At 37.4% G+C, this 12,021-nt stretch overlaps 1 protein-coding gene across 4 annotated transcripts in view; it reads right to left on the bottom strand.

Moving 5' to 3' along the window:
• Positions 1-11,234, bottom strand: part of LOC149796716 (uncharacterized) — an 81,934-nt gene extending 70,700 nt beyond the window's left edge. For 3 of the 4 annotated variants that reach the window (XM_089961353.1, XM_089961354.1, XM_089961355.1), the window contains exon 1: positions 11,079-11,234. In XM_089961353.1, coding sequence (XP_089817479.1) covers positions 11,079-11,163 — 85 coding nt within the window. In that variant the 5' untranslated portion in view covers positions 11,164-11,234. The remainder of the gene's footprint in view (positions 1-11,078) is intronic. The other variant, XM_089961352.1, reaches the window with a different exon arrangement.
• Between the last annotated feature and the right edge of the window lie 787 nt (positions 11,235-12,021).

Raw genomic sequence — 12,021 nt, 5'->3', positions numbered from 1 at the left:
AATGTCGAGCAGAAGGAGATTACTTGGGAAACTTTAAGCACATGACTATTGAATTGTCATTAAATTGTTATTCGTTGAATTTCACTTTTTTGTATATTCAATGATTTAACCGTCGGCATTGCTGGTTGGGGGCATGGAGCTTTACATCTAGCTTTCACTAAGTTAACTTCCAACCAAAATAGAGCCTGGGTGGGACTTCTATAACAATTTAAATATAATATTGGGTGCACCCCTCCCCAACCATAACACACCTACCACAGTGGCGGCATAACAATCCGTCACGTCAATATATATATATATATATATATATATATATATATATATATATATATATATATATATATATATATATATATATATATATATATATATATATATTGTTGTTGTTGTTGTTATAGGGTTTAACGCCATTTTTCAGCACAAGATAGGCTATACATGGCGGTCAGTATTAATGGTGGAGGAAGAACCTGGGAAAACCCCGGAAAGAACCACTAACCCACGAGAAGCTACCGAGAAGCTTTCTCACATATCCACATTTGCCGAGATCCGAGACTCGAACCTACGCAGACAGAGATGGTTAGACCACTCGGCCACTCGTGGACCCTATATATATATATATATATATATATATATATATATATATATATATATATATATATATATATATATATATATATATATATATATATATATATATGTGTGTGTGTGTGTGTGTGTGTGGATATATATACTGCCTATATGGTCACAAGCTTTTAATATTGTGGTGCGCATTTTGCGAAACTGTATGACAAACCTTGACGTTAAAGATGGCGACCTCTTATTACTCTTTGGATTTTAATTTTCAACAAATTTTTGTTTTAATTCTTTTTTAAATTTGTTTCCATGCCACTGAGAAGTAATAGCGAAATATTCTTTTAAATATTCTGACTTAAATAATACTAGGGTTTCACTTTAGACTGTAACGCTGAATCCTGGGCTATCCTGTAACCGTGTGAAACACATGAGACAATTCTATTGTATTCACACATACAAATACACCGAGGATGTGCTGGTCGACGCTTTCTTTCCTACTTGCGACCTATCACTTTAATCTAAAACAATATTTTAGAAATTTTGAATCAAACTGCCTCTGCACTAGAATAAATTTGGACCTGAAATATCTTCCCTGTACACGCGCAATGTGTTGGGAAAAGAGAACAAAATCATTAGAGGTATGTGCGATGACAATACGCATGCATATTGTAACCTTTCACTCCGAAATTTGAGCCTTTTGGATAGGTCCACGAAGGTAGGGACGCAATCAAAGGAAACACTAAGTTGGTAGTGTACCTTTGTCGTTTTACGACCCATAGATATGCACATAAGAGCTTAATATTTTCTTCATTTTGCCCTATAGTTTTAGCCCCTTGGTGGTTAAGCAGGACTCTGGAGACAAATTTCAGCTGTATGGATAAAATCCTTTTTGATTTGATGCCAAGCACGTGTTTTAAGCATAGAGTTATTTATTTATTTGTTTCACATAAGAAGAACAAAATATGGCGTCTGCCCAGAAATACATCATTATAATTAAGTTATTTTTAAGATCTTCCTGTGCGGGAGACGTTTACCTAGAAAAATGTATACGGTCCAATTATCATTGAAAAACCTTGTCTGTACTTCTCAGCTACGTTTATACATTTAAAAATATAATATCCTTTTTTTCTACTAGATGTTACAGAACAAAAGAATTTTATTGGTAAGGAAAACTTAACTGAAACAAAGACAGAGAAGTACGCAAGTTATTTGTTTCACTGGGTTCTCTGTTAATCGACTTATCTAACTCAGGGAAACAACTTTGAATTCCGATTTCTAGACTATTCTTGTTCCTGATTTCTCTTCCTTCTCCATTTATCAGTGAATAAAATCCATGAAGGATCACTTGAGAAAATTGTATAGAATCAATTTGCGCTTTTTATATCTCTAATAACATCCAGCTCTTAATAAAAGTCCTACGTTTGGTGATGCAACGTTAATGTTTATAGTGCAGTAGTACAATTGACTGTGGGAAAAGGTATTTTCAACACTGGTGTCATTGAAATAATACCTATATTTGTTACAACGGCATACATATACCGTGACAACAATATTCATCCTCCCCTGCAACGATATTCATCTACCCCATCAATGATATTCACCGACGATTGCAACGATATTCACCTACCCCGGTAATGATATTGATATACCCCTGCAACGATATTCACCGAATCCTGCAACGATCTTCACCTACTCCAGCAATGATATTGATATACCCCTGCAACGATATTCACCTACCCCAGCAACGATATTCCAATACAGACTCATAGATATCTTTCTTGTCGTTGTTTATGTTGTTGTTGTTGCGACAGGTTTATATTGATACAACGCTACATTTAGCGCAACGATGATAAAACGTACAATTACAAGAGTAACATCGATGTTCTTAAAAATATAACTTTAGCCTTACAACGAAACAGATTACAGTTACAACGATGAATGTATCGCTGGAACGATAAAATACACCATTATTACCAAAAAAATCATTCTCCTGCATTGCACCGATATTTTAATGACATGTTGTTATTAATGCCTTTTATACCCTTTTGCGCCATATACCTGCTAAACTTTTGCCGAAACAGGATGTTGGCAGCAATGGAGGATTTCGAATATTAAAAACGACATCAACTCCAAGACCACGTACCTTTACACAGACACACACACACACACACACACACACACACACACAGACCCAGACAGACAAACAGACATACATATATACATACATACATACGAGAACAAAACGAATGACTGTACATCACATTTGTGGACCTGACGATGTCATTTGACACGGTGAGCTGAACTGGACTGTGGAAAATCCTTGAAAAGCTCGGCTGTCTCCCAAAGTTTCTTACCATGGTCATCCAGCTACATGAAGACCAGCTGGTCAGATCAGAAGCAATAACGACCTGTCACAGACCTTCACCGTCCAAAATGGCGTGAAACAGAGCTGGTTTATCTTGATGACAAAGACGGCATCTATATCCGATTTCGTACTGATGGCAATCTCTCCAACTTAAGTCGACTTCAGGACTACACCAAGACCTTGTAAAAACTGATTAGAGAACTTCTCTTTGCAAACGACGACGCTCTTGTTGCACACACATAAACCGCCTTAGAAAACGTAACACCATGCTTTGCAGAAGCTTGCCAGCTCTTTGGTCTTGAGATCAGCCTAAAAAAACAGAGGTACTTCGCCAGCCTGCTCCCAAGGAAGAATACCGGCCATCAAGCATCTTCATTGACAGACAGAGCTGAATGTAGTCCACCAGTTCACCTACCTGGGCTGTGCGTTCTTATCTGATGCCATTAGCGACAAAGAAGTAAACAACAGACTGGCCAAGGCCACCAGCGCCTTTGGTAAATTCTATAAACGAGTAGGGTACAACGCCAGTCTCAAGAATGATACAAAGATCAGCGTCTACAGATTTGTTGTACTGACCACCCTCCTATATGGCGCCGAATCCTGGGTCACCTACAGCCTTCACCTCTGCCTCCTTGAACGCTTCCATCAATGCTGCCTCTGCACCATCCTCAACATCCACTGGAGTGACTTCGTCACCAACACTGAAGTCCTCAAACAAGCAGGGATCACCAGCGTTGAGGCCACGCTCATGAAGATACAGCTACGCGCTGCGTGGCACGTGTCCAGGATGGAGGATGATCGCCTGCCAAAGATCGCACTGTATGGTGAGCTGTCCACTGGCCACCGTGATATAGGGGCACATCGAAAGAGAGGTAAAGATTCCTTGAAAATGACCTTCACAACCTGTGGCATCGATCACCGCCGCAGACCGTGAAAGCTAGCGCCGTACAGTTCACTGGACCACTGCCACTTTTGAAGAAAGAAAGAGACGGGCAAGCTTGAAGGAAAAAAGATGGCGAAGAAAAACCAGTGAACCATCGCCAGCACCAACCATGACCCAGACATTCACCTAGAGCCTCTGTGGACGGACGTGCCTGTCACGTATTGGGCTCGTCAGCCACCAGCGCGCGTGTAATAGACGTGGACATCCCCCTTCCTAAATCTTCGCAACATCATACCTCCATGTATATAATTGTTATATGCTATCGTGTTGTTAATGACATGCTTGCTTATTGTTGTTTATTTGGGGTTGGGGGGGTGTTTTCTATATTTGTTCAGTTTTTAGGCGGATGCATCCGCACATATTCTCTTACAAGGTTATACAGCTTCTACAGTCTCGTTTTGTAATAATGTCACTCGTCTCAGTGTTTTATTTGTTAGCATCGTTACTTGATATATTTTGTTCGAAGTCATATTGATGTAAATACATAGTTTAGGTCGAGTCTGCTCAGTATATTACAATCATGTTTACGGCGGTTGCAGCCTCAAAATATTTCTGTATTATACGCTAGGTCTAATTGTTCAATTCCATTGCTAGTTTGCTCAATAGACTTTGTCCAAATAGTTAGGTTATGCTGTAATACATGCCCAATGTTTGGTTCACTAATATCATTTATGTTCAATACAAAGTCACGAAAGTGGCCAGCATCAAACACAACGTTTGTCTCTGTTTTAATTATGTACCCATTTACTTTGAGTTTGTAATATTTGCACGAGTGACCTCGGCAATTCTGTCTTTTCACTCTCTTGTCTTCCTCTCGACTCTATCGATGTCGGAAAGAGTAGGCTGGTGTATGTACATTTCATTTTACAATCTCATCAAACAAGTTCTACATGTGCAAGAACATATCATATATTATATATATATATATATATATATATATATATATATATATATATGGTATATAAATAGGAATTTTAAGTGCATATATATTAGTGTCATATGAAACTTCAATGTACTCATACAATTTTGAGACTCAAGTTTTCTATAACCACTCATCGTCCTCAGAATAGACAATTGTATCGTATTAAGTCGATGCTTGTCCCCCGCCGTAAAACCACAAATCAATTTTTTTTATTTTCCCTTACTATGACCTTGACGTGTTGACAGTGCATCTTGCTTTGGTAGGCTACAAACCTTCCACCCATGATATACATGGGCAAAGTTTCATAAAATCGCTCCAACAGTTTCAAAATTAAGGTCAGGTAGACTATAACTATTGCCCTTTATCACCAACAACGGTCAAGCACACAAAACAAATTAAATATACATATCAATAATAATAGTAATGAAGCATTAACACAAGGAAGTAACCCGAGACTAAGCAAACTAATACGACATAAGCTGACGCACTGAGGAAACACTTACCACTGCGGTGTCAAATGTTTAGGCTTATGTTAGTTCCTTAATCAAAAACTTTACAAAGTATCCACGCACTTTTCAAAGACTGTATGACTTCCTTATGTGGTATTTTTTTAAGAGAGGAAGCAAGCAAGTATTGTCTTGAGCGTTAAATTACAGTGGTGAGTAATGTTACCGCATTTGGTTAGACAGTTTGCTGTGTACTGTATAATAAATCGGATTTGTTGAATACAATGGCTGAGAAAGTGAAGAAGTCGAAAAACCATGTTTTGTTTTAAACCATTTTCATTCTGAGAAACTTTGCCTAATGCAATTATAAATATAAGCTTGTGGGGATTCAGTTGAAAGCTTAAGCTTGTTATAGCACTGTCTCAGCTACAGCAATTACAGGCTACTGCATTTGTATGGGAAAACATGAAAGAGATTTTTTGGACGGATGCTGCACGACCTGTGGGAGTGTAATATCCATCACACAAAACGAATTCATATTTTGCCATGCAAATACGGTAACCTTTGTATTATATACTTATTTTCTTATGCATCATAAGACTTAATTATACATATAAAAAATACACAACAAGAAACAAAGTAATTGAATGTATGATGTATTCCAAAATAAATACGCAAGTGCAGATTCATCAATACACAAACAATATTAATGCGTAGATAACTCCGTCCAGCAAATTTTGAAATTATTTCGCGCGCCCAACTAAACTTTCAAAAAGAATTGTCGATTTGGCTTTCTTAAAATTTAAATTTAGAGTCATATTTGAGCCTGACCGGATCACTAGATATCCGGGTCGCTTCTGCTCGTTTACCTGCCCTATCGAAAGCCCTGAAACACTAGCCTACTCTTTATGAAGACTAATCTGGAAACTCAAATATTGAACTTCCAAGATGAGACGCTCACCGTCGTCTTCTACATCAAGGTCCACCAAACGCTTGGCCAGTTTTCAGCAATGACAGTTAAAATGTAACTGTCATGAATAAACCGACGGCTGACATAATAAGTAAATTATCGTGACTGGCATGGATGCATCTTTTGAGACTCGTCAGCGCATCTGCTTCGCTAGCCAAGAAAATCAACTCAAAATAAAAAACCATTGAGCATTTCCCGCCAGCAATATAGTAGCTCTCAATGAAGGTCATCCTTATTTTGGTTCTTTCCAGGGTGATCCCCCTGCGTCCTGTGGACCTACAGTACTACTATTATGATGATAGCCTCACAGCCAAGCTAACCAGAGCGGCTTGCAGGACCCAGCACACGGCGTCAACTTTAGCCATTTCGTCACGGCTCTAAATTCATTGCAAAAAGAAATAAGCATCTTTCTACTGTTAGCCCGTCCCCTTTCCCTGATGATTGCTTCCAAGGTGGTGATTATCCCAGAGGTCTCTGATCAATCGATTCGTTTAGAAAGAAGCTGTTGTTATGTACAACATGATGTCAGACATCTCCTGGTGCTCGCAGAAACACAAGGCAGTACACTGGGTTCCTAACGACCACACCAAGGCATAGCTGCACGTAGTCTACAGCAATCGCCTCGGCACCGCAGACCCGAACGGTCTGGTTGCATTCGTCGACATTGTCAGAAACATAACGTTCTTCGGTGTGGATCTTTCCTCGCCTTCGTCCCACCAGACTAGCGTTGAGACCCCAGATAACCTCGTCTTCCTCCAGGCCTATGGTACGCTGCGCGATTATTGGAGACCGTTCGATAGGCCGCACCTTTAGAAACCTTATTGCAGTGCAATCCGCAACGTGAAAGACACCACTCGACCTGAAAATACTGCCAAAAAGCGAGACCTTTATAGCCAATGCGCTGAACCAAAAAACATACACCTCCGATAAAAACGCGTTGGTTAAAATGTGCTTGGACAATAAGAACTCGTTTGCCATAATTTACGCCGATGCAATGCAGGTGGTTCGAAAACAGCACCTAGATGCTACCGTCGGGGCCTTTAAAGATAAATGTCAACAAAATCGAAGTTTAAGATATGCAGGTACATAACAGGAAAAATGCATCCATGACATTTTGAAAAAATAAAATTTGTGGAAAACAGGTTTTTCTACATGTTGGCCCTGGTCATCTCCACATTATGTTATGTTTATTTTTCCGTATGGCCCAGACTGCTATAAATGAGGTGGTTTACGTAGACATTGAGTTATTTATCAAAGAGATCGCCTAAGCAATTTAAACATGTCTTCCAGATCGCATCGCTCTGTATCGGGGTTCTCTCCAACGCAAGTACGAAGACACCTAGCATATTCAGACGTCTTTCAAAATCTACCCATCGAAATTAAGATGACGGTAAAGTTTGTAGGTCTCACCGCATGTGCAAATAATCTGGTTTTGTTGTTGTTGTTGAGTTTAATTATAGTGGTGTGCGCACAACTGTGCAATGTGCCACTTTTTCTGACTGCACCGCAGCCTGCTAGATGTTACTGGGGAAGGGAATGGTACCACCTCCACCAGGCTTTTATGGGTTCAAGGAACCCTGATAGTTTGGCCTCAATATGTGGGTCCATAAAGGTCCCTTACAGTTGAATGGTTGACTGTCATTAGTGGGAAGGAGAGCTCGGGCACGGTCCTGGTTACTTCACATCTCTGGTTTCTTGTTGCATTTGCCTGGTGTTTCTTGCGTGTTTTTTTTTTTTTCTCTTTTTTTTTCTTCTTTTCTTCTTTCTTCAAAATGTTCTAAAAAAGTAGGGGGTGTTCTATGCTGTTTATAGAGGTTGTTAGTAGAAATCATGTATGAAGAGAGATTTTCAAGATTATTATGGTATTACTAGTCGAGGTGTTTAGGGTGTGTTTCCTGGTTATGTTATTTATAAGTTTTTAGATATTGCCTCTTTAAGTTATTTATTTATTAATGTTTTTAGAGATTGAATGTTATTTATACTTTATTTAGCAAGAGACCGGAGTCCTAGCCGATTACACGGTTCGTTAAGGACATCTAGGACCGGAGTCTTGGCTGATTACTCGGTTCGTTAATGACATCTAGGACATCCGATTTTGCGGTTTCCTTAGTTTTTGATAGGTGCTTCGTAAGTGAATTATTTATTAATATTTTTTTAAAATTGAGTGATATGTTATGGGTTTGATGTGGGGGCCTCTAAATTTATTTAGCTAGTTACTGGGTCTTTTGGTTTTGTGGGAATAGTAATTATATTTTGTTCCTAAGTCCTGCTGAATCTATGAATTTATTTATATTTTTATATGCTGATTGTTTATTTTTATTAGAGCCCATAAGTAAGTCTGGGTATGTGTGTAGTGATCCAATCTCTTTTTGGTTTTTGATAAATATTTTCCTAGCGGGTTTATATTTTAGGCATATATTGAATACGTGGTGTAGATCTTCGATGGTGTGGCATTTAAAGCAGTTAATGGTTGCTGGTTTGGGTCCTATAAACCTTCCACAACTGCTTGCTAGTTTAGTTTTTCCAGTTATTATCATGTTTATGGTTAATAATGTGGTGATAAGTATTTGATCATCACGTTTACTTTATGACAAGTACACTTATACGACAGCCATTAGTTAAAACTATCAGTATAGGTATCACGTCATTTTTATTTAGATTACTTACAAATATCACCATTGCTAGTTTTAAGGCCGATGCTTCCATCTATTATCTGTAGTTGGTCACCGTCAGAACTTGGGAGACCTTAGTTTATGAACATTTCTCTAAAGATCTTTATTTCAAGTGACAAAAAAATAATATATTACCATTTGACACACGTAATGCCTATCCAATCAATTCATATCCTTCCATAAGTCGACCAAGGATACTCATACGTGCTGGAAATAAATCCTTACCGAGGACATAAAATGTCATGCACGTTTTTGTAAATAAAATATATAGTTATACGCAAGAGATCTCGCTACGAGCAAATTAACCAACAAATGCATCAGCATTTACTCATAAGAGCCTCAAGAACAGTTTCCTTATCAACTGAAGGGTTCATAAATGCGGTAATTTCTTTTAAGTACCTCATAACTACACATCACGAAACCCTAATTTCACACTTGCATGGCTTGTCAAGTTTCACATTTGTATGAATCGTCAGTATGTCTTTCAAAGCTGAATATTGTACTTAAGGTCATGCAGCACTAACACTACCCTTAAACCTGATACAAAGAATTATTACAATCTCTAATTACTAAACACAAATACCACAATATATCCAGTGGGGAAACAATTGCAATCTGAAATATCAATAAACCCTATCGTTTACAATTGGTCAAGAAATTTCCCCAAAACTGTGTCAGACAGGGTAAAATGTTATTGCGCACTTGCACTAACCACACATATAGGCCACAAAAGTTTAATATAAACCTCCAACAGGTGTAAGAGGAAAAGTTATGACAAGCTTTGTCACGGAAGGACGGACGGATCGACCGACTTGTAAACGGAGGCAACGATAAAAACCATATAGCCAAGCATACGTTTTACCAGCTCTGTATTATCACATGAAAGTCATTGTGTGTAGAGTATGAGCAACTGAGTCAGCAATAGTGTATTATGTTAGGGATTTCTTGCTGTCGGGTTAAGTGTTAACAATACATGAATTTCGCCATTATCAAGTAGCAGATGAACACCCTCTCCAGCTTAAAGGGGAAACATGATATTAACGCATTTTTCTCTAAAGGACTATTCTTCTGATTTATACTTAGTATTCCAAGATGAGGTCAAACAAATGAATAAGAAGACTTTTTGAAGCAACAAAGTCGATGAGAAAATAGCATTGTCATTAGCTAAAATCAATGAAAATAATAGTGTTGAGACGTATCATGTAAAATATCATTGATATCACACATGTTTAGACAACAGAGGCAAATTTACATCTTCATATAATTCGAATAGTCTATCTATTTTCTACCATATATAGTCAATGGTTTAAAAGAGGCAATAGTTGTATGTATTGCCTATATTGAATCCTGTCTTTCTGTTCTTCATAAATTGTATCGACCTTTGACTTTATTAGTAACAATAAAAGTGGCAGTTAGAATAATGCATGATATAAGGGTAGAGCATACATTTTTAAGGTGACCCTATTTTACAGTTTTCAGAGTTATGCTGATCGACTTTACATATAATATGACGTAAATTATACTTCGATTTCCTCTCCTTTCCTTCTTGTAAGTGTAGCAGCAAAATGTTTTTGTAATCCCTTGTATACAGAGGTTCCGATTCACCGCTTATTTTTAATAAAAACAAAATCATACATATTTCAACCTGTCTTCTTTTCTGCAAGACAAACAACCAAACAGGTGAATTCTCTTTCATTTGTAAAGATTAAAGTTACTGCAGCGGAATTATTAAATATGCTCTCTATCGCATTCCTATTTTGAACAACTGAATAGTAATCCTCGCCTTACATCTGTTTCCCTCGTATCTTATCTTAAAAATCTGTAGTGTGTGCAATATTCCATACACTATACACAAAGATAATTATTTGTCTGTTTAATTTTTCATATTATTTTGATACTAAATATTATCATGTTAATATGAGCCTTTAGATTTACTAGCAACATATATGTACTCTTTATTATTCTTTAAGAGTGTATGCAGTATTGAAAGTATGCACTATTGAAAGACTGATGCTTCTTATAATTAATAACTCTACTGCATCAAAGAATGAGGAACGTACCAGCATTCTATAAAATAGTGTCCTAAATATATTTAATTCTCGAAAAACGACATGCATATATCTCACACATAATATCAAAGATTATTACGATAATTATGGTAAAGTTCATCCATGCAATTATACTTACAACGTCCGATGTAGAAATGAACAATGAGAGTAAAAATAATGAATCTTGTCCACGATATAATATTCATCCTTGACAATAACAACATCACAGCAGACGACACGGTATCCTGTTGGACTGGATCAAACTCTTAAACAACACTTGGCTAAGTTAACAAAGAACTACTTTTGATAAAACTGAAATCGCTACACTATCCAGTTACACACTGTAACCCTAAATAGCTGGAAACATTGAATGTAGTTCTAACCTAGGGATCACAGGTAAAATTTCACCATCTTCATACGTAAGAGATTTTACAAGTATCTGAGTTCCTGGTGTGCCAGAATGTTTTGCCTGCCGATATTTTCTAAGCGTGTGCATTATTACAAGCAGGTAGCTCAAATATTTTTTATAGAAATAGTCTTAAGTATCACATGATGAAATGCATTTTACTTCAATTTACAGTTAAAAGCTGTGGCCCCAGATTTAACCTAAATTTGACCATATACACATAAACTCGGTACTTTGTATTTTGACACGTAATAGACTGTTAATATTTTATAACAAAGTAACTGTCAATAATAATAATAATAATAATAATAATAACAATAAGGTAACTAAGGAAAGACACAGGTGGGACGCGAGTGAAATTTGCAATTTTTGCTATACGCGAAATCCATCTCCCCTTTCACGCTTATTATTGTTGACATAGTAAAGGTCTTTACCAAGAATGAACCACTGGGCTTCTGTTTTTGATTGGTATGCCTTACCTTCTTGCTCAGAACATCATGACAAAAACTTTGCACATCAACTTAAGCAAGGAAATTAAGTCACGACAACCACGATTTAACTATTACGGGTGCAAACGTAGGTGACGAAGGTTAATGCACCCATTGAGTTTCAAGGCTATAGTTTCAACGGTGTATAGAGAACTGCACTTCATATAAATGATAAAAACAAAAAAGAT

This window comes from Sinohyriopsis cumingii, chromosome 6 (assembly GCF_028554795.1).
Source record: "Sinohyriopsis cumingii isolate HCF-2022 chromosome 6, ASM2855479v2, whole genome shotgun sequence".
NCBI classification, from domain to species: domain Eukaryota; kingdom Metazoa; phylum Mollusca; class Bivalvia; order Unionida; family Unionidae; genus Sinohyriopsis; species Sinohyriopsis cumingii.
The sequence above is the reverse complement of the archived record's forward strand: the minus strand, read 5'-3'. Positions and strand labels throughout refer to the sequence as shown.